The sequence below is a fragment of the Drosophila santomea genome, chromosome X (genome assembly GCF_016746245.2).
Source record: "Drosophila santomea strain STO CAGO 1482 chromosome X, Prin_Dsan_1.1, whole genome shotgun sequence".
NCBI lineage: Eukaryota > Metazoa > Arthropoda > Insecta > Diptera > Drosophilidae > Drosophila > Drosophila santomea.
The window spans coordinates 1,186,176-1,208,160 of NC_053021.2; the positions used below are offsets into that span (position 1 = coordinate 1,186,176).

The 21,985-nt window shown below is 50.9% G+C and overlaps 7 protein-coding genes across 8 annotated transcripts; 4 read left to right on the forward strand and 3 right to left on the reverse strand.

Annotated features, from left to right (window-relative positions):
* Window positions 1-216: 216 nt before the first annotated feature.
* On the reverse strand, window positions 217-4,621 carry LOC120455107 (solute carrier family 12 member 8). Its single transcript, XM_039640993.2, has 7 exons — window positions 3,941-4,621; window positions 3,342-3,886; window positions 2,973-3,174; window positions 2,680-2,914; window positions 1,983-2,579; window positions 1,724-1,902; window positions 217-1,653 (listed from the first exon to the last, which is right to left on the reverse strand). Exons 1-7 carry the CDS (start codon window positions 4,174-4,176, stop codon window positions 1,494-1,496), a joined length of 2,154 nt encoding a protein of 717 aa, XP_039496927.1. The 5' UTR covers window positions 4,177-4,621; the 3' UTR covers window positions 217-1,493.
* A 57-nt stretch (window positions 4,622-4,678) lies between these two features.
* Window positions 4,679-7,151, forward strand: LOC120455106 (ESF1 homolog). Its single transcript, XM_039640992.2, has one exon. The coding sequence runs from the start codon at window positions 4,763-4,765 to the stop codon at window positions 7,091-7,093; it is 2,331 nt and encodes a 776-aa protein (XP_039496926.1). The 5' UTR covers window positions 4,679-4,762; the 3' UTR covers window positions 7,094-7,151.
* LOC120455108 (CBL-interacting protein kinase 25) lies at window positions 7,123-8,215 on the reverse strand. Its single transcript, XM_039640994.2, has one exon. It carries the CDS (start codon window positions 8,139-8,141, stop codon window positions 7,266-7,268), a length of 876 nt encoding a protein of 291 aa, XP_039496928.2. The 5' UTR covers window positions 8,142-8,215; the 3' UTR covers window positions 7,123-7,265.
* Window positions 8,216-8,344: 129 nt separating this feature from the next.
* LOC120455109 (histidine-rich glycoprotein) lies at window positions 8,345-10,442 on the forward strand. Of its 2 annotated transcripts, XM_039640997.1 has the most exons (3): window positions 8,739-8,809; window positions 8,887-9,172; window positions 9,993-10,442. In XM_039640997.1, exons 2-3 carry the CDS (start codon window positions 9,152-9,154, stop codon window positions 10,431-10,433), a joined length of 462 nt encoding a protein of 153 aa, XP_039496931.1. In that variant the 5' UTR covers window positions 8,739-8,809; window positions 8,887-9,151; the 3' UTR covers window positions 10,434-10,442. The 2 variants fall into 2 exon arrangements, with proteins under 2 accessions (XP_039496929.1, XP_039496931.1); XM_039640995.1 differs by lacking the exon at window positions 8,887-9,172 and having other exon boundaries at window positions 8,345-8,809.
* Window positions 10,443-11,547: 1,105 nt separating this feature from the next.
* On the forward strand, window positions 11,548-16,015 carry LOC120456757 (sex-lethal homolog). Its single transcript, XM_039643753.1, has 6 exons — window positions 11,548-11,683; window positions 12,246-12,385; window positions 12,457-12,828; window positions 12,983-13,090; window positions 13,154-13,335; window positions 13,534-16,015. Exons 2-6 carry the CDS (start codon window positions 12,323-12,325, stop codon window positions 14,195-14,197), a joined length of 1,389 nt encoding a protein of 462 aa, XP_039499687.1. The 5' UTR covers window positions 11,548-11,683; window positions 12,246-12,322; the 3' UTR covers window positions 14,198-16,015.
* An 881-nt stretch (window positions 16,016-16,896) lies between these two features.
* Window positions 16,897-20,301, forward strand: LOC120456755 (5'-AMP-activated protein kinase catalytic subunit alpha-2). The gene is made up of 3 exons (XM_039643748.1): window positions 16,897-17,090; window positions 17,211-17,536; window positions 17,968-20,301. Exons 2-3 carry the CDS (start codon window positions 17,258-17,260, stop codon window positions 19,435-19,437), a joined length of 1,749 nt encoding a protein of 582 aa, XP_039499682.1. The 5' UTR covers window positions 16,897-17,090; window positions 17,211-17,257; the 3' UTR covers window positions 19,438-20,301.
* A 22-nt stretch (window positions 20,302-20,323) lies between these two features.
* Window positions 20,324-21,963, reverse strand: LOC120456758 (thioredoxin, mitochondrial). The gene is made up of 2 exons (XM_039643754.2): window positions 21,633-21,963; window positions 20,324-20,830 (listed from the first exon to the last, which is right to left on the reverse strand). The coding sequence occupies exons 1-2, from the start codon at window positions 21,813-21,815 to the stop codon at window positions 20,534-20,536; spliced, it is 480 nt and encodes a 159-aa protein (XP_039499688.1). The 5' UTR covers window positions 21,816-21,963; the 3' UTR covers window positions 20,324-20,533.
* Window positions 21,964-21,985: the final 22 nt, after the last annotated feature.

Below are 21,985 nucleotides of genomic sequence, written 5' to 3' on the forward strand. Positions count from 1 at the left end.
AGCCCTGGTGTCAAAACCATAGCTTATTTAAGCTTTTGTAAAGAAAAGGATGGTAATAAATCATATCATTTTGCCATGCTAAGCTCATTTTAGCTCCACTTTCATTTAGGAAAGCACCTTTATTGCACACATTTTGGCAAAGCCAGTCCCGCCAAAGAAGTTAATGCATCCCTGAAAACTAATCGATTGCTCCAGTTGGCGCCAAACTCAAAAGTCTGTGATTTAATAAAGTTTTTATTTCACGTCCCAGTTATTGTGTTATTATTGTTATTATTACATGCGGGTTTCCCGTGGGATGAACGGGTTTCGTAGAACTAGGTTTAATTAGGCTAAACACGTACAAAAGGGACACGATTGGGTATATTTTTGAAATATACGTTAGTCATCTTCCTAACACACTCCTGTGTCGGTTACATTAGTCAATCAACGTGAGGTGTATATATCGGATATATGCGAGTGATATATATACATATATTGGGTGTATATAGTGCGGTTATTGCTGATATCTTATGCCGAGTGTGTACGTGGGTACAGGTTTTATATATTATCAATTAGGACTGTTATTGTCCACCGACATGGTAATACAGGATTACAGCTTAGCTTAGGTTTTCTGTGTTGTGTATTGTGTATTGTGTGTTATGTGGCTTGTTCTTGTGTTCTGTAACAATTTCATTGTGCTTTCTTCTGTGTGTGTAGTCGTCTTAAATGCAAGGCGCCAAATCATCGAGTTTGATTTCTGGTTTCTGGTTTTTGGTTCACTTATTCACTTATTATCTCAGTATCACATATGTCTCCTCAAAATGCGCTCTGTTTTGTGTGCGGAACACTGGAAACATATCCATTTAGCAACAAGTTATGTGCTCTCGACTAAGGAGTAATCGTTAAAGAACTACGCGAGCAAGGAACACATCGAAAGAATGCGAAGCTTAAGAATACAATTAATAATTAGAAAATGCTCTGAGTTGTTGTGTGAGTGTTCTCTGATGGGTGTGTGTGTGCGTGTGGGCGGGGCGTGGATGGACACGGTGGTAAACGCCGGACTAGGCAGCTGTGGTCAAAATGGAGTCTCCACAACTGTAGGACGATTTGATTTGACAGACCTCCGAAAGTTTATAACTAGCAAAAACCTAAAAGTCGTTACAAACGTATACAATATACTATTAACATTTTCTTATCTACGCGCTACATCATGGGACAGTCCCAATTAAAATGCGCCACAGACTTTAAAATTCTTAAAACAAAACAAACTAAAAGCGAGTTTGGAATACTGCCATCGTGACCTCAGCTGTCGCTATCCTAACTATACATCAAACACATTCTTACAGATTTACAAACACACATAGGGTTAAGTTTAGTTCACTTCACTTTAGTTTAACGCAGTACTGCTTGGCGGCAGAGAAATGCACTCGACTATTGCTTTCCACAGCCACGCCGCCTGCCCTGTTGCCCGCCGCGCACCCAGGTGAACCTGGATTGTAGATCCTTGACGGGATCTAGATGTCATCGATAAGGCGACCCTCAATGACGGACGAGTGGTGGTAGTTGGGCCGCGGACGGAAGTCCTCGTTCTGCTCGTTGAGCTGCGTGGGTGAGAGATCAACGCCGGGACACGAGGGTGTGACGACTATCTGCTCGTACTCATTCATCCGTTTGCTGTGCACCAAAAGAAGCGGGATGGCATTTAGTTGGAAACTTCAGAAACAGAAACGGACATCGAACTCACCCGAAGCACCGGAATATGACGCTCTTCAGCCAGGCGAAGAAGTTAAACTCCGCAGTGAGGCCTGGCTTCACGGCCGGATTGGCTGTGCCCACGTAGAACCATACGACGAACACCACCAGGAAGCAGGTGAGGGCGTAGTACCAGTTGACAAGCAGCATGACCAGCAGTTTGGTGAAGGCCTGCAAGGGAAGTGGGGTCAAAAATAAGTATACCTAATGAAGCATCCCGGGGAAGCGTCGTCTCCTTTGTGCAAACGTACCCCCAGCAGCGAGGCCCAGCGATTGCAGTAGCCCGAGTACCAATTTTTCGTCTTGGAGTGGATGGGCGGGCGGATTGGGGCTATCGGTTCGGCATCGTCGGCTTGGTCCTGTTCCTGTTCGGCGCCGGCCTGCACGACCGCCTGCTCGACGGCCAGTGTGGTGTCCGCCTCGTGCTCGATTCTCCGGTCTGAAGAATTCGAGGACTGCGCCTGGTTGGAGGTGCTGGGACCCTCGTTGTCAAACTCCAGGGGAACTGTTTGGTGCAGCGGCGAGTTCTGTGGACTCTGTAGGTTCTTGTGGCGCACCCGATCGGGGAACAGCAAGTCCAGGTCGTTGCCTGTATCCGAAACACTGCCGTAACGACGCGTCTCGTAGCTAGGACTCGATGCTTGGATGCGGAAACGCTCCTCGCGCTGCTCCTGAATGTCGAAGGTCTGGGCCAGCGCAAAGTAGGCGTAGTCGATGCAGGCATACGTGAGCAGGAAGGGCATGGTCACGATCGGCGCCAGGAAGTTGATGTCGCCCACGATAATAAAGGTGACGGTGACTAGGGCCACGATGGCCATTGCGTATAAAGGCACTTTGTTGGGACCACGCTAGCGAAGAATTCGAAAAAGTCAGTTCGTTATTGTTTATCGTTTCCTGGGGTCCAGTGATGTTTTTAAGTATCTCATCCCATTAACAATTGGTACTTACACCCTTTCCCAGGATATCGATGCCCGGAATGACGCTCTCTTTGGCGATACTCTGGAGGACGCGCGGGGTACCGTACATGGCACCGAGGCAGGAGGACATGCTGGACACGTAAATGCCGGCCAACAGCAGGAAATGCACGGCAGACACCTTGACGGAGATCATGTAGTCAGTATACAGGAAGCTTCGTTGGCAGGTGGCCCCCAAAAACAGCACGAACACCAAGTACAGGAACGTGCTGCAAGTTAATCGGATGTCAAATGGTACTCGTGACCAGGGAGGTGGGTAATCCTTACGAGGTTCCAAAGGCGGCCAGGGTGCCGTTGGGGATGTCCGTGGACGGCGCGCGCAAGTCGCCGCTCATGTTGATGCCCGAGAGCACTCCGGTGACGGTGGGAAAGAAGACGCCAAACACACGGAACCAGGAGTAGCCGTCGTCGTACTTTGGCCATAGGTTTTCCACGAAGTTTCCGCTCGCCCAGCCATTAAAGCCGCCACCTGTAAAGGAAGCCCGATTAATTACTGGTTATCATTAAATCTTTGAAGCTCATTTCGAACCATAATTCAACCAAATTCGACAGATTATTATAAATCTACTTAAAAAGTCATTAGTTATGGATCTTAGATAACATAGCCCATTAAAATAATCAATGTTCAACACTCACTGGCCTCACTAGTGAAGCTGCCCACCATGAAGTCCAGCGCCGAGATCAGCAGTATCATGAGCAGTATAAACTGAAGCTTGATGACCCACTTGACGCCGGCCACGTTGATGCAGCCTAGCAGGAGCACCGCTGCCGTAGCGAACCCGCGGATGGCCCACTTGCTGCCCTCGAGTCCCACTAGTCCAGCCATTGATTCGCCAAATCCCATTACGTTCAGGGCGCATCCCACAGCCTGGCCAAAGCAGTAGAGCAATCCCAGGGCGCCTCCGAAGCGGGAACCCAGGGTGTGGGCTATGAGAAAGTAGACGCCGCCGCTTTCCACACGGCACCGCTCGCAGATACCGATTGCCGAGAGAACGCTGACAAGAGCTATGACCACCGTGCAGAAGATGATCAACACCGCGTTCAGAATGCCCGCCTGGGCCACGATCCATCCGGATCGCAGAAAGACGATCACTCCAAACACATTGATCAGACAGGAGGTAAACACTCCGTCCCAGGTGCCGAATAGAACGGGCTGAGAGATGAAGAAGTTCGAGCGCCACCTGTTGAGTAAAAGGCTTAGGATCCTGGCCAGAATGGTTGCCTGATTCACTTACCATGGCTTGTCGCCCTGCTCGCCCGCAAAGATCTCATTGGCCCCGGATGCATGGTGGCCACCAGCCGCATACGTGTACTCGTTACCCAGATCTACGAATCCGCCAGTGTTGTTGTTGGTCCGCTGGCGAAAACTAGTCACCGCCACATCTCCATCTTCGTCACCGCCAAGTCCGAATCTCTGCCAGTCGACAGTGCGTCGGCCCCCGTTGCCATTGCCCTCCGAGCTATTAGTCATCTCCGCTCCGCTCTGCTCCGCTTTCCCCGTACCGTTACCGCTATTGGCAGTTGTTTCTTGTTGTTGCTGCTGCTCCCGTGGAGTGAGCAGTTTTTGCGTTGTGTGGTTCTCACGAGTTATCAGACGACTATTCGGGCGTAATCGCGGCAATTAACTGATTGCTATTTCTTGGCGTTGCGCTGTCCCACTGCTGCACCCAAACATCCAATCTCCAAATATCCAAGTGCGAGCACATCCACGCAGGCAGCCAGTGGAGAATCCTCTAAAGATCGCAGATCCGCTGGAGGCGCTGGATTGGACTCACTGGCGGCCGGAGCGGGAAACGGCGGGCATCTTCTTGGTCGGACTTGTGTAACTGTAACCGGACTCCGTAAACTCTCAAAAAGTTAAATAAAAACACTTGCTTATTGGTAAACTACAAGAAGTCGTCATCGATGACTTTTCGGTGGGCTGCGATATGCGTTAGACGATAGGCGGTCTATCTGCTTCTAAGTTCTATCGTTCCCTCAGCTGGGATATCGATAACCAAACCGCCGCACCGCACGTGCTTGGGTTTTTGTTTGTATTTTACTGGGCTCCGTTGAAAATGGCCAAGAAGAAGGACAAGTCAGGGAAGCTGGCCAAGACGACGGCGAAGGAGGAGGCATCCACGTCCTCCCAGGCCAACATGGGGAAGGCAGCTGGCGTCGCCGACTCGGAGAACGGCATCTGGAAGGACTCTCGGTTCCAGCACCTCCTGTCCGATCCCCGATTTCGCGGTGTTCCCAAGGTGCAGCGAAAGGTCAAAATCGACAAGCGTTTCCAGGGCATGTTCACGGACGACAAGTTCAAGGTGAAGTACACCGTGGACAAGTACGGCCGTCCGGTCAACAAGAGCAATGCCGAGGACCTCAGGAAGTTCTATGAACTGGACGAGAATGAGAGCAGCAGCGACGAAGAGGAAGTCAAAAAGGATTCCGTTCCCGATCGCGACTCTGAGGCGGAAGCGGAGCAACAGGAGCGGCGCGCCGAGGAGCGGGCCATTGCCAACTTGGAGAAGGAGGAGGATGACCTGGGCAACGATGCCTTGGAGAGCGATAGTTCCGAGGTGTCACAGAGTCTTCGCGAGCGCCTGACCAACCCAGAAATAGACTACGCCCGCGGAGAAGGCCGCCTGTTTACCGACTCCTCCTCTGACGAGGACAGCGACGATGAGGATGAGGGTCCGGAACTGCAGATAGATCACGTGTGGGGTGAGCTGGACAACGATGCCGAGCACACCGAGGAGAGCACCCACCGCCTGGCTGTGTGCAACATGGACTGGGACCGCATCCGAGCCGAGGATCTGATGGTCATGCTCAGCTCCTTCCTGCCGCCCGGCGGCAGTATCCTCAGTGTCAAGATATACCCCTCAGAGTTCGGAAAGGCGCGCATGGCCGAGGAGGAAGTGCACGGTCCAAAGGAACTGGTGGAGCACAAGGAGCAAGAAGATGACTCCGATGAGGAGCTGGTGCGCCAGCAGGACAGCGATGCCGAAGAGGGGGAGGACTACCACATGGAGAAGCTGCGTCAGTACCAGCTAAACCGCCTTCGCTACTACTACGCTGTTGTGGAGTGCGACAGCATAGACACCGCCGACAAAGTTTACAAGGAGTGCGATGGCATTGAGTACGAGAGCTCCGCCACCCGCGTGGACTTGCGCTTCATCCCCGACGACACCTCGTTCGAGGAGGACGCGCCGTCGGATGAATGCTTCGAGCTGCCGGATGCCAGCAGCTATAAACCGCGCCAGTTCACCACCACGGCGCTGCAGCAGGCCAAGGTGGATCTAACCTGGGACGAGACGGCGCTGGACCGACGTGAGCTGGGCGACAAACTCTCCAGCGGGCAGGTTGACAAGCTTACGGACAAGGAGCTGCGCCAGATAGTAGCGTACAGCAGTGAGGAAGAGGATTCTGAGGAGGAGGAGTCCCCGGCAGAGGAGAAACCTCAAGAGGCGCTTTCAGAGGACCCGCAAAAAAGCAAGCCTAAGAAGCCTTCTAAGCAAGAACGCATTGCCGCCTACAAAAACTTGCTGGCCGACATCCTGGAGCAGGAAAAGCAGGAGAAGGAGCAGAAGTACGAAATGGAAATGACCTGGAACGTGGAGCCCCAGCACGAAGATGAAAAGCCAGAGCAGGAAGCCCAGGCGGAGCTCACGCCCATCGAGAAGGTGATCCAGAAACGCAGCGAGAAGAACAAGCAGCGCAAGGAGCAGCGCCGGCAGCGCCAGATCGAAGCCAAGGGAGGAGATCTCGGTGAGGACAGCGACGATTCCATGGTGCCCGATGGCATCGATTTGAACGACGCCTACTTCGCCGAAGAGTTCGCCAATGGGGACTACGCTCCTCCAAAGACGAAGCAGGACAAGAAGAAAAAAAAGAAGAAGGGAAAAACCGATGGAGAGGAGGATGTCGAGGCGAAGCAGCAGGAGAAGGAGTTGGAGCTACTGCTGGACGATGGAGATGGACGCGACGAGAAGCAGCACTTTAGCCTGACCAAAATCCTCAAGAAGGAAGAGCAAGAAGCGAGCGGTTCGAAGCGAAAGCGTCGTCAGCAGTTGAAGAAATCGAAAAACCAGCCGCAGAATTCGGAGAAGCTGGACGATGACTTCCAAGTGAACCTGAACGATAACCGCTTCAAGGCCGTCTACAAGTCGCACGAGTTCAACATCGACCCCACCCACTCCCACTACAAGGCCACCAAGGGCATGCAGCAGATCATCGGCGAGAAGTTAAAGCGCAGGAAGGAGCAAACGGAGGGCGGCGCTGCCAACGGAGATGCGGATGGGGATGAGCAGGTAGCCCCTAAGCGGAGTAAACAGCAGCTGGAGCAGAACGCCCTGGTCAAGAGTCTGAAGCGTAAGATCCAGCTGCAACAGCAGGGCCAGAAGCTTTAGAGGATTAATGTACAATAGGTAGAAAGATGTAAATTAAAGACTACGTTTATGACATTGAGTGAGACTGTTTTGGAAAAATGAAGGAAAGGGCACACAAAACTTAAGCTAGCCTAATTCTTATAAAATATTTGTTGAGGTTTTCCCACGCAGCTCAGCTGACCATTGGCCTCGGTTAGTAGCTGTAGCTGAAGTATTGCTGGTAGAGAGTCACAGTCATTGCGGCGTCGAGGTGAAAGATGTCCGGCAGGCAGATACGGCGCTCCTGCTCGTAGACGACCATCAGTTCGCAAACCTGCGCCCACACCGGATCGTAGAGACGCCGGATGAGCTGGCAGTCGAGCCGGGGACGGACCAGCGTCTGGACTACAGTCTGCAGTATGGCAGGGGTGGCGTTCTTGTCGAGAAACGCGGCAAAGGGGCTGCGTCCGAGGCATAGCTCGTAGAGGACCAGCCCCAGCGACCACACGTCCGACTTGAAGTCCACCCTGCCCTGGCTAGACATCGCCTCCGGGGCCATGTACATGGGCGTACCCATGCCCGCCTGTAGTTGGGTGCTGGGCGCATGTACGTTCGCGATTCCGAAGTCGGCGATCTTGACGCGGTCGTTGGCGTCGAGGAGCATGTTCTCCGGCTTGATGTCCCGGTGGATGACGCAGCGAATGTGCAGGTACTCGAGCCCCACTACCATGTCGCGGAAGTAGCGCAACAGCCGCTCCTGACGGACACCCCCAGTGCCCGGAGGCAGCTGCTGGATGACATCTCTCAAGGTTCCGTTGGGCACGTACTCCATCACGATGTTCACCGTGCCAGCGTGGCTGAAGGAGCGGAGGAACTCGACGATGTGCGGATGGCGCAGCTGCGAGATGATGTACACCTCTTCCTTGATCAGACCCAGCTCTGTCTTGGGATTCCGGACGATGATCCGCTTCACGCACACCTTCCTGTCCGGCTGCCCGCGCACCTCGTTCTGATGGCAGAGGAACACCCGGCCAAAGGTACCCTGTCCCAGCACCCGTACCGCACGCAGCTTGGAGTCGCCCAGTTCCATCTCGAGTGCGCAGATCTCGAAAAGCGTAATCCGCGAACGCCTTGATGTACAGTTAGGCCTGCGCAAGCGCGCCATCTATCGATTGTTTCGAAACCAGTGATGCACGCAGCATCTTCGAAAGAAGCCGAAAACTTCGAAAACTTCGAACATAGGAACCCCATAATATGATTTATGATATGATAAGTTAGTAGTCTGCTTCACTAAGCCCCCTAATCACAGTACTGGGAACCAAACCTTTACTGGATTCCTGAGCCGATGGACGGAGCAAAGGCGCTGTTCCTTTGATTTTGAGTTGCAGACTGGGCAGGCGACGCTTCCTGTCGATTTGGGCGTTATATAAGGAGATTTTTCGCCAGATTGATAATTAAAACTGCTCGACATGTCGGGCGCATGTCGGACATGGGCTTTGCAGACTGGAGTGGGGTGGCGTTGTGGCTGTTATGCAAATCGTGCGACTGGGAAAGCAGTTTACTTTTACTTTTCAAATCGATTATATGTGCACACAGTGCACAGCGCCATTTCGTGCCCGCCCAGAGCACACTAACCCACTAAATCGCTCCAAGTTGTACGTATATTGTGGCATTCGGAACGAATTGGGTTTTGGGCTATACAATTCGCGAGCTTCCCAAGTGGAGTCGTTAACCTGCCGCCGAAGTCATTATCTAATGGTAATGTACTGCATTTTAATTGCTACTCCGTTCGTTTATCGATCGGAGTGGACGCACCTTTCACCCGGCACTTGCAGCGTGCAGCTTGCATTGGAGATTGCGAAAAGCCCTTCTCTTCATCTGAATCCATCATTCGCCCATCATTAATCATCAGGGATTGGCCCATCCAGCGAGCTGACGAGCGCAATCGGAGAGTTGTCTATCGGTGGCAATCGTCAGGATTGGGGCAACGATGGGCAAGACTGATAGCTTCGATAACTGGTTTATCCTGGGGATTCAGGAGCAGCTATCACTATTGATAAAGGCCAGAATTCGAGGGTCATCATCTATTGATCTATTCCAATGAACCTCTCTTCCCGTTTTGTGAGTTTTTCCATTTCTATATCTATGACCGTATAATCGCCTTGCACTTGCATCGAATTTTCAACGGCGACTGGTTTTCCAGCTGAATGGTTGTTAACCCGTTGATTGACAACGGGTTTTGGTTTCTCCTGCGCAGGAAACTGGCCGCCGCCGCAGCAAAGGCCACATGCCGTATACGTAATCCGCTTTAATTGAACCACTATCGCACGCACCTATTTTCCAAATTTTCCAAACAATTGTGGCAGGCAGCGGTCATAAATTACAACAACAGACTGAAGTTCGTTGCCGTGTGTTGCCATTGTGGCTGCTGTTGCACATTTCACATTTCGCTTGCCACAACTATGTAGCTACAGCTACAGGTTGGCTTTGGCCCAAACCGGGTATAAATCGAATCTGGTCCCGAACGCAGAGCCACATTCAGTTTGCCACTGCCAAGAGGAGCACTTCGCGTAACGGACTACAGTTTTGAATATTTTTTGATTGTGCCTCAGTGTGTGATACAAAACCATCCAGAAAACCATGCTTAAGTTGGCTGTAAGAACCGAAACTAGAAATATTTTAAAACAATAGATTCCTTTTATGGAATGGAAGTTTTCAAACAAAAAAGCCCAATAAAAACTTCCTAATTTTGTAGACTCAGAGTATTTTACATTACATTTTAAGTAGCAAAAAGCGTGTAGTACGGTACGAATTCAAAAAGTCGAAAATTTTCGAAAGGATTTTATACAATACGCTTAAGTTAATTCTTTAAAAATGCTGTTACTTCAATTGGCAAATATCAAATGGAATACCGCATTGATCGCATTACTTACTCCTGCAGATTCCCTGCCTGGCACTGCTGGCCGTGAGTGGAGCGCTGAAGATCCACGACTACCACCAGGGCCACGAGGAGTACGAGCACCACGAACATCATGAGCACCACGAGCCGGAGCACCACGTCAAGTACGAGCCGGAGCACGAGGAGACGGAGCTGCACCACGAGGTGGACCACAAGCACGCCACCTCGCACCAGAGCGTCAAGTTCCACCACTACCACGCCGTGCCCGTCTACATCAAGAAGGAGGACCAGCACCTGGTGAAGAAGCCCATCGAGATCGGCGGCACCAAGCAGAAGCTAAAGATCCTGCACCCGAAGACCGAGCACAACCACAACCACGGACTGGTCCTCGAAAACCACAGCGAGTCGCACCACGAGCACGGCCACTACGAGGAGCCGGTGCACCACTCGGAGCACTATGAGCACTACTCGCACCACGAGTAGGAATGAGCTGTAGGGATTTCGTTAGTGTTTAAGGATTTGCTACGTTAATTTTCTTGTGTTAATAAAGCGTTGACCTAGACTATAGAGTACCACCCAAATCAAGAGATCTTTTATTACTTGAACTTTTTTGATTGCTTTATTCTTCAGCAGCATTTTGTCAGCTGCATTTTTGGCCAAAGTGAAGTATGACATTCCATATTCGAATGCTGTGATCAAAATACTGATAATTATTTAAGCAAAAAAACAGAAAATCGATTTTCGCCAAAATTTCAATATTTACGATTGGTATTTTCGGTATAACTTGGCTAAAAATGGTCAGAAAGTTAAAGGAATTACATTTTTGTACCCCTAATTACCAATACTAACCAACCAAATCACTTTTTGACCGACAATGTCAAAATAATTTTTGGCCAAATTTTCGCATTTTTTGTAAGGGGTAACATCATCAAAAATTGCAAAAAATTTGAAAAAAAAAAAAAATTATTTTTGAAAACACAGTTCGATAGGAAATTTAATTACGAGCTCAACGAGGTATGACATTCCATATTCGGACCAATATTTCAAAAGTTCTGATCAAAATACTGATATTTATAGTCGCAAAATAACAGAAAAGCGATTTTCGCCAAAATTTCAATATTTACGATTGGAATTTTCGGAATAACTTGGCTAAAAATGGTCAGAAAGTTAAAAGAATTTCACTTTTGTACTCCTATTTACCAATACTAACCAACCAAATCACTTTTTGACCGACATTGTCAAAATAATTTTTGGCCAAATTTTCGCATATTTTGTAAGGGGTAACATCATCGAAAATTGCAAAAAAAATTAAAAAAAATTGCATTTTTTTTTGAAAACACAGTTCAATTGGAAATTTAATTACGAACTCAACGAGGTATGACATTCCATATTTGGACCACTATTTCGAATGCTGTGATCAAAATACTGATAATTATTTACGCAAAAAGAAACATTTCTCCGACACACAGTGCATTTTTCACAGTGTATTTCAACTGCTCAGACGAAGCTCGATAGCGATCTATCGATAGTTGCAGGCGCAGGCAATTCATCGCAGTGTGAACGCTGTTGGTATTTTTGAGTTCTGGTATATTTTGAAGGCCCCGATAGGTTCCGATACAAATCGCCCCCGATATCGAAGAACAATTGACACCGATGGTATATCGTTTGAAAACGCAAAAAGTGCACAAAACCCGCTGCTTTTCGGTGCAGTTAGTGAAGCCGTTTCCTGAAAAGTGAGTATTTGGCACCTGCGGAGTGTTTCCGTGGCCACCGGTGGCCGATTCCCGCGGACTTCGTGGCCCCGACGCTCTTCCGTGTTGCTTTTTTCGACTGCATGGCCCCAAGCCAACTAACACGGACGCATCGACGTGTGTATGTGTGCGTGTGTGTATGCGCGAGTGCGCGGGTGTTGGTGCACTTCGTGTTGGTAGTTACTTTTCCAGCAGCTTTTCCTTCGTTTTGCGGGTGGCGCTGCGACTCCCGGGTACGGATACCCGAAATCCCAGGGGCGGGCAGTGGCGGGCTAACAATATGCATCCACATTCCAGCTAATCGTGCGCCCCTTCGATTCTCCCCTTTGGCTCGGCTGCCGAGATGTACACACACATATTCGGATTCTGATTTTGCCGAGAGGAATTGCAGTTCCGGAGTCGCGAGTCCGGAGCTGCGCTCAATCCGCATCCTGCAGTCGCGCAACAAGGAGTACCGCTCGTCCTGCTCCGACTCCCAATTGGAATCTCTGTTTAGCTGCTTCTTTGCGAGATAATTAATTTGCACTCTCTTGTATCGTTGCAGCTTGTGGCGCCAACTGCGACGCAAACACGCAAAAAACCAAGACAAATAGGAGCTATTAAAGCTTGACACAGAAGGACATGTCCAACTCGGAGAAGATGCAGGGCCAGGAGCACGACGACGAGCAGTCCTCCGACATAGAGGTGAGTTTTCGGAATCGGTTTGCAAACGAAGCTGTTTTCACACGTCTATTCTTTTCGCTGCTGCGGTGCAGGATTCCGGCGATAATGTGGGCCGTGATGACGGCACCGACGATGACGACGACAGCAACGGCAACATGCAGCAGGAGGATGGGGATGGTGATGGAGATGGGGATGGAGATGGGGATGGCGATGGTGACGGTGATGGCGACAACGATGGCGACGGCCAGGAGCATTCTGGCGACGAGGAGCAACACCACGGCCAGGGCAACGAGGGCGACAATGGCTCCTCAGGACAGCAGCAACAGATGCAGCAAGTGGACCGCACCAGCGCCACCAATCTGATCATCAACTACTTGCCGCAGGACATGACCGACCGCGAGCTGTACAACCTCTTCAGTGGCTGCGGGCCCATCAACACCTGCAAGATAATGCGCGACTTCAAGGTAAGTTCGGTTGTGGGTGCCTGGATGCATAGACACCTGGACGCCCAGGGTACCTGGTGAACTGCACGTCACAGGTGCCATCCCTGTCGCACGTTGCATACACACGAATGCAGCTTACGCTCCCCTCTTCTCCGCATGCCCGCCAACGGTACAGACCGGATATAGCTTCGGTTACGGCTTCGTGGACTACAAAACGGAGTCGGACTCGGAGGACGCCATCCAGAAGCTTAATGGCTTCTATGTGCGCAACAAGCGACTAAAGGTGCGTTATAAACCCCTAAATTCCCATGGCTCTGTTGTTACTCATTCTTTTGGCCTCCCCCAGGTGTCGTATGCCCGACCCGGTGGGCAGTCCATCAAGGATACGAATTTGTACGTCATAAACCTGTCGCGGAACATCAACGACGACATGCTCGACCGCATCTTCTCGCCGTACGGCCTGATTGTCCAGCGAAACATCCTGCGGGACAAGCTCACTGGACGACCGCGCGGCGTCGCTTTTGTGCGGTGAGTACGGTGTGCGATCCGCGGGAGGTGAAGCCATGATTCGAAAGTAGGTCACAGTGCTCGATTCGTGTCCAGTGTGCCCCACTAAATTGTGTGCTCAGAGAAACAAATTTTTGGTGAAAAAAATCATGAGTTCGATTGTTGGCTTACGCTTACTCTTGTTGATTCCCCATTTGAATCCTGCTCTCTTGCTTGCAGTTACAATAAGCGTGAGGAGGCGCAGGAGGCGATCAAGGCGCTGAACAACACGGTGCCGGAGGGCGGATCCCAGCCAATCTGGGTGCGCCTTGCGGAGGAACACGGCAAGGCCAAGGCGGCCCAGTTTATGGCCCAGATCGGAGGTGGCAATGGTGGCGGAGGCGGTGGTCCGCCGCACATGGGACCAGGTGGACCGATGCACCCGCCGCATCACCACAATAATCACCATCACAACAACCACCATAATCCGCATATGCCGCCGCATCATCATCAGCCACAGCATCCACACCAGCATCCGCAACACCATCCGCCGCTGCACCACATGCAGCACCACCATCCCAACAACCACAACAACAATCACCCCAACAACCACCATCATAACAACAACAACAACCACCACAACATGGGCGGCCCGCATCCGCACCACATGCAGCAAATGCACCCGATGGGCATGAACATGGGCATGGGCGTCAACATGGGTATGGGCATGGGCATGGGCATGCCCATCCACGGAGGCGGCGGTGGTGGTGGCGGCGGCGGCGGCGGCGGTGGCGGTGGAGGCGGTGGTGGTGGCTTCCACCACATGGCGCACAGAGGTAGATCAAATAGAACAACACGATCTCAAAAACCGCATCCATATAACCATGCACAGAAATTTATTTAAACGCCATTAATTTCTTTACACGATATTAGCTGCATCTCACAGGTGAAGTGTTCATGCTGCCATTGCCGATTTGCAGCCGATTCCCCAGCCAGCCGCATCCCGTAGGCAATGGCACTTGCCACAGCCCCAACAAGAGCAACGAGAGCAACTGCAGCAGCAGCTTCAGTTTGAGCCGCCGCCCGTAAGCCTCCAGAATAACCATCAGATATATTCCGCATTCGATGGTAGATCCCGATCCCACTCCGACTACCTAGTGCCGCTCTACTTCCCAGTCGCCAACCATCCATCGGCCGTTTCCCTCTCTCCGCCAGCCACGTCCAATTCGTCGATTTCGGCCTTCCCAGCTGTGTTGGCCGTGTACGTTCCAGTATACGGCACGGTTTCCATCTCTGTTCCTGTTCCCATGGACATAGCCAGTCCACAAGCTCAATGGGAGTGGAGCGTGCATGAGTTTCAATAACCAGAAGGAGGAGGTCAACTCATTTACTACCCGATAAAAGGCCAACGGTGAGTTGTGTGCCAATGGACTGGATGAGGTGGGCTAAAGAGCAGCGCATCGCTGGCAGACGGAGGCGACGAAGAAGTCGGGGCGATGGCGGAGGGCGGATGCGTAGGCAGTGGTAGCAGTGGCAGCGAGCAGAATTATATCCAGTGGAATCGGAGGAGGGAAGGAGATATAACCGAGAAGCAATACCCAATAGTAGCCAACTCTCTCGCTCTCTCTGCGTCTCTCTATGTGTATGTATGTATTTCGTTATCCATATATGTATATCCATGTCAGAGAGCCAGGATCGGTTGAGACCATACTATATCTATATAACGCGAAACCATACTGGCCAGGAATAGCAAATCCAAGCATTGGCAGCAGGAGGCAAACAAAAGTACCGAAAGAACACTATCACAGAATTAAGCAAAGCAAAGTTGATGATGCATAGCGTGTATTAAGATGTAAGAAATAATGTTCCAAAGCAAACCAGCCCACACAATCCCCAACAACACACACAAACACACACACACATAAAGACGGTCGGAGTCGAATCCTTGATAAACGATTTGATAAGTTCGCGGTAACGATAAGATGTAAGCAAATGAGAAAAAATTCCAATTAATTTGTATGAGCAGCATACAAAGCTCCAAACGCAAACGCAAACCACTAGCAACTCAATACGAGACGAGCACGCAAACCAAACTCAAATGCAACTTCCCTGCAGTCCCAGTTCTCGTTCCAGATGGATTGGGCATCGCAGATGGGTTGAGATAAATTGAGTAACTGCACGGTACTAATAATTCCGGCCGGACACTGTGAGACGGACGGAACGGACGAGGATTTAGGGAGACAGACCTTACAGACCTTGACAACGGACAGAAGACGCTTGCTCCGAGTAGATGGTTAATTTGTAGACTTTTAAGGAACGTCAACACAACAAGGGTTCGTTCGCGGCACTTGCTTTTTATTACATTATATATAAATAAATTATTGATGTACTACCAACAACCCAAGAACACCACACTATACAAACACCTATATATTAGATAATATATATGAATGTATAAACACCCGAACCGAATTGCCGTAAACCTCCAAGAAAAACATAAAAAACAAAAACAAAAAAACCCGACAAAAAGATGGCTGAATATAAAATAAACTTGAAATTTTCCAACCAGCATACCCGTGGGACCCAGTGGTCCCAAATTTTTTTTTTAGTATTGATAATCTCTAAACGTAAATCCTAGTCTCGTAGCATTATCATAGTTAAGGTGACTTTTTTTTCAGAATAAACTTAACGCGCGAAAGAAATACATGTATTTAAAACTAAATTCCAAAGTTTATATTTAACATACACACATATTGAATTCTTGAGCCGAGCCTGCGAGCGAGATGGTGCGATGCAGCCTCAGCGAAAGAGAGCGAGAGAGAAGATACTGCTTCGAGGTACAGTCACAGTCACATTCAGCACAGTACAGTGCGGAACAGAGCTTAAGGTTGACGATGCATTGATGTAAATTGATGTTAGGCTAAGCAAATAAGTAGTTCAAATGTTCAATTTTCGCTTAGCTGAATCCTAATCAACGTATAGTAGTTACGTACGAATATTATACACGAAATTACACAATAGTCCTTAAGCGGGTCTATTCGAAAGGTGAAAACAAGGAGCTGTGGCAGCCTTTTACTACAAACTAAAAAGAAAAACCAGAAAAATACAAACCTAGACTTACACACGCATATTTGTGAACAAACTGAATTTTACCATTTACCATAAATCTTTGAGAATTTATAGGGCAGTATTCTTGATAATCTATATTGAATGTTGGTTGATGTTGTTGTACACTTACAAGACACGCAGCACACAAGAGGCATCTTTCTGGCTTACTAATGCGCGTGGAGTGGATCCAAAGAATCAACTTGGTGTAATAAATGTGTGTTTAAATCACAATGCGGACATCTTTCCCTTTCAATTGGACACCAAAGAGTATTGCTTAGGCACACTAACTAGGTTTTTGGCTTGCTCGCAAGCGGCGAGTTAAATGATTGCAAATGTGTGAAGGTACTGTTATTGCTATGCAGTTTTAAATTTCGCGCCACTGTGTGAACCAGCTGGCATCATTGGCCAGCCACTTATCGATAGGCACTGGAAGGCGAGAGCGAGAGGGCGCGAATCAGCTGCTGGAACGAGTGTTGTTGGAAGGCACTGTTGTTGGAAGTGCCAGCGCCTTCCAATGTCAATTAAATAAGCAAAACGCGAAGAAAAGCCAAGCGAAAAGGAGAGTCTCGTTGCCGCGCTCGAACACAAAACAAGGAAATCAGTATCAACACCACCGCCCTTGACACATCCACAACCATATCGACATCCGCATCCGGGCGAGGTGGCACGGCTGGCAGGAAGAACGTAACGTGAGTGGCTGCTCTGTTCTATTCGATTCTATTCTGTTGATTCAGCGGAGTACACTACGCAATAACCGATAACGACCTTACCACCGCTCCCCTCCTTTCCCTCGCCGCGTCTCTCCGCAGCGGAGCAGTGGAGCACCCCCAGTCCCCCAAGGAGCTAACTGCTCGCGATGCCCCAGATGAGGGCTGCGGCCGCTGAGGCGGTGGCCGCCGGCAGCGCCAATGGCCAGCCGCTAGTCAAGATCGGGCACTACCTGCTGGGCGCCACCCTGGGCACGGGCACCTTTGGCAAGGTGAAGATCGGCGAGCACCAGATCACCCGGGTCAAGGTGGCCGTCAAGATACTCAATCGGCAGAAGATCAAGAGCCTGGACGTTGTGGGCAAGATCCGGCGAGAGATCCAGAACCTGAAGCTCTTCCGCCACCCGCACATCATCAAGCTGTACCAGGTGAGTTACGCGGTTGCTTTCCCACAAAGTATACAATCGTGCCCACAACCGTGCATGGTTGGTAACCGGAGACGAAAGCTTCCCAGGAAACTGGGCCACTGGTTTCCCATGCGAACGCTGTATGCAGGCCAGATATTCATAACAAACAAACAAGTACAATTCAAATAAACAAATCAGGCAGGAGAAGTCCAAGATAGGGAAAAAAGCTGTTCCACAACAATCGTTTGCAGGTGTCGTATGGTTTGCTTGCATGCCAGCGGTCATGGTCAGTGGAATCTTGGTTCTACGGTTGCATTTCCCGTGGGTTTCCGGATTAGATCAGTTGGCAAGTAAGGTTAGCCAGGGTTAAGGGCAAGCTAGGTAACCTAGGGACGACTACAGCCACCAGCTTATATAAATGTGCTTGCTAACCCTTCCGTAACTCCCCGAAGGTCATCTCTACGCCCTCGGACATCTTCATGATCATGGAGTACGTGAGCGGCGGAGAGCTGTTCGACTACATCGTAAAGCACGGCAAGCTGCAGGAGCACCAGGCGCGCCGCTTCTTTCAGCAGATCATCTCGGGCGTGGACTATTGCCACCGGCACATGATCGTGCATCGGGATCTGAAGCCGGAGAACCTGCTGCTCGACCACAACATGCACGTGAAGATCGCCGACTTCGGGCTCTCGAACATGATGCTCGACGGCGAGTTCCTGCGCACCTCGTGCGGCTCCCCCAACTACGCGGCGCCCGAGGTGATTTCCGGCAAGCTGTACGCCGGTCCCGAGGTGGACATCTGGTCGTGCGGCGTCATCCTGTACGCCCTGCTGTGCGGGACGCTGCCCTTTGACGACGAGCACGTACCCACGCTGTTCCGCAAGATCAAGTCGGGCATTTTCCCGATTCCCGAGTACCTCAACAAACAAGTGGTCAACCTGGTGTGCCAGATGCTGCAAGTGGACCCGCTCAAGCGGGCCAACATCGAGGAGATCAAGAAGCACGAGTGGTTCCAAAAGGACCTCCCGGCCTACCTCTTCCCCTCGTCCATCGAGCAGGACTCCAATGTGATCGACACCTACGCCGTGGCAGAGGTCTGCACCAAGTTCGGCGTCAAGGAGACCGAGGTGCACAACTCGCTGCTCAGCGGCGATCCGCACGATCAGCTGGCCATCGCCTACCATCTGATCATCGACAACAAACGCTTCGCCGATGACGCGGCCAACCAAATAAACGAGATCAACAACTTCTTTGTGGCCGGCTCGCCACCACCGCCGCCGCCTCCGCCCGTTCCGCAATCATCGATGGACCACCAAGCCCCTCTGGCCACCGTGACCGTGGGCGGAGGCACTGCAGCTAGCTCGGGCACGGCCACACCAGTGCCCCCAGTGGCTGGAGGCACTCCCAGCGGCACCATCCCCATACGACCGCATCCGGAGCGGATTGCGCCGATGCGGGATCGCCAACTGGCCATGTCCGTGCAGACATCTGGCGGCGGAGCCTTCCCGGAGAAAACCGCGCGTGGCGGTACTCCCATCAAGCGCGCCAAGTGGCATCTGGGCATCCGGTCGCAGAGCAAGCCGAACGACATTATGCTCGAGGTGTACCGGGCGATGAAGGCACTCAGCTACGAGTGGAAGATCATCAATCCGTACCACGTTCGGGTGCGCAGGCAGAACGTGAAGACCGGCAAGTTCTCGAAGATGTCGCTGCAGCTGTACCAGGTGGATGCCAAGAGCTATCTGCTCGACTTCAAGTCGCTGACCAACGACGAGGTCGAGCAGGGCGACGACGTCATCATGGAGAGCCTTACTCCGCCGCCGCTTAGCGTCTCCGGGGTAATGCCGCTGCAGCCGACCGGGCACCACACCATGGAGTTTTTCGAAATGTGCGCCGCCCTGATCATTCAACTGGCTCGCTGAGGATGAGGTGACCGCCGTCGGCCGCAGCGGACTGGATGGGATCTTCTCGGCTGGCGATCCGCACCCGGACTGCCCTGAGGATTGACCATTGCCCGGAAGACACAGTACCACAAAGGAAAGCTGGATGGAGTTCGGGGTTCCATGGATCCCTGACTTGACTAAGTTCTTGAATTCGACCCAACCACTGCTGATTTCAATCGGAATCGGAATCGGAAAATGCAGCAGCTGATCATGTCCGATTTTCGAGCTCCTAAATAAAACTAGATCCTCATTTGCATGCCCACGTAGTCCTGTTGCCGTCACACAAATGTAAGAGAAGACAACCCCCAATCCCAATGTGCAATTATCGGTAGTTGAGAAACGGTAGCAGGACTGAATAGATTTTTAAAATCACAAGCCCGTACTAGAAGGACGAACGGACGAAATCAGGAGCTTGGGCCGACGACTCCAGCTTCCCTTTGTGCGGCTGTGTAATCCACATAAAATGTTATTGAACTCGGACTCCCGCCAACCGCCAACGGCCAACCGCCGCCGCCGTCGCCGCTATGCTACCGTTACCCGCTTTGCCGCATCCATTTCCGCTTCCGGTTAGTCTAAGTCTGTAGGTTCCGCCCGGTCGGCGGGCTTGGATCCGTTTCTGTACTATTCTGTTCTGTTTCTATATCGATTTCGATTTCGCTTTTTGTTTATAAACAAGTTGAGTTATTATCCAAACCGCACGTGCACGTGGATGTATTTGTATTATGCCTAACGAATTGTAATTGGAACCTCGTCTGGGGTAGCTGTCGGATTACAACCAGATGTGGGCCAAGTTTTATGTATCTGTATAAACCAAACAATAAAGCGATCCATTAATATTCTAAATCGATTGTGGACGAAGTGTCACTTAAAAGTAGCCATAATTAAAGTTAGTTTTATTGCATATTAAGGTATTTTGTGCACATTCCTCCTGCATCGATGATCGCAAATTCTGCCTCCGCATTGGGCTATATATCGCAGTTCCAGTCTCCCGTTTCGTGTGTAAAATCATAGCATCCCTGATCTAATCCACCTCTGCATCGCTGCATTGCTGCATTGCTGCTCCAGCTCACTACTTCTACTGCTTTTGCTGTTGCTTCCGCTTCAGCTTGTCGATTAGCGTCTCGATGCTGTTGGCGTCCACCAGGCCAATAAACTTGTCCACCACGACGCCGTTCCTGAAGGCCAGCACGGCGGGCACGGCCTTCACCTCGAAGGTCTCCACGAGTTCCAGGTTCGTCTCCACATCGATGACCGCCAGGTCGATCTCGTTCGAGTTCTCCAGCAACTCGAGCATCTTGGGCGTGAGTATCTTGCAGGGGTCGCACCACTCGGCGTGGAAGTTTACGATGACCGGGTTGTCGCTGTTGATCACCTGCGGAACAAGAGACTACAGGTGGTTACAATACTCTACAATTTGAGTGCTCTGCTCGGAGCTTACGAAACACTTTGTCAGCTTATTGCCATGGTCATAACGTCACCTATTCGAGTATGCCAGCAGTTCACTTATAGGCATAACGTCATTGCGAAAAGTGGGAAATGGATCTTCGAGTGGCGGGGTGAGTGTAAAGATTGATTGGCAGCAGAATACTGCAGTTTTCATGTGATGATTCATACAAGTGTAGCACTGGCCATATTAGTAGTTTTTAGATTCCGGTTACACTCTGAGATTGCAGTGTTTGCTCTTTAAACAATGGCGGGATGGCTACGGGGGAGTCTACGAAATGTGTGCGTGTGTGACGCACTCTTCCCTTATCTCGCCTAATCCGACTGCAATTGATAACTCGGCCATGGAGCGATATGCTGGAGGGTCTTCTGCAGCTGGCTCCCGTTTCTTCGCGGACTCAGCGGCTGGGCTGGTTGAAAGGGGTTCAAACCGGTATCCAATGTTTTGGGGCTCATTTACATACACGAGCATGAGCACGGGCCCAAAACAAAATCGAAAACAGAACCAAGACGAGGCGAGGCGAGGCGAGTGTGCGCACACATATGTTTGTATCTGTGGACGGGTCCACGGCCAAGTGCGCCATGGGGTGGGTCCGCCCCGCCTGCCTTCCTAGCCACTACACCCATGTCGCCCAGAAACCCAAACGCAAGCACGTACGCCAGCGGTGCAAGGTCATACCCATCCCATTGGATCTTAATCCGTTCTGTTCCATTGCATAATCCTGACTCACCTTTTGATCGAACTCGTAGTGGTCCTTGATGACTAGCTTCTTGTGGAGGTGCTGCGACTGCGACAGGTACTTCTGGGTGCCCTTGGCCGCCTGGGGCGCCATTCTTTGGCCGCTGCTCTTCGCTCCAATGGAGCAACAGGCCGCTAGACGTGGCGCGATTCCCTCGGCAGCGATCTTTAGCATTGCGGATTGGGATTCAGTGCGGGGGCGGATGCGGCTGCAGATGCGTAACACGGACACTCTCGCAGTGATTAGATTGCGGGCAGGGTCTCGGGTGTCCAACTGGTTGGCTGTTCCGTGTGTGCTGCGTATGCGTTTAATGTTTGTTTATAAACTCTGAGCGAGCGCTGCAC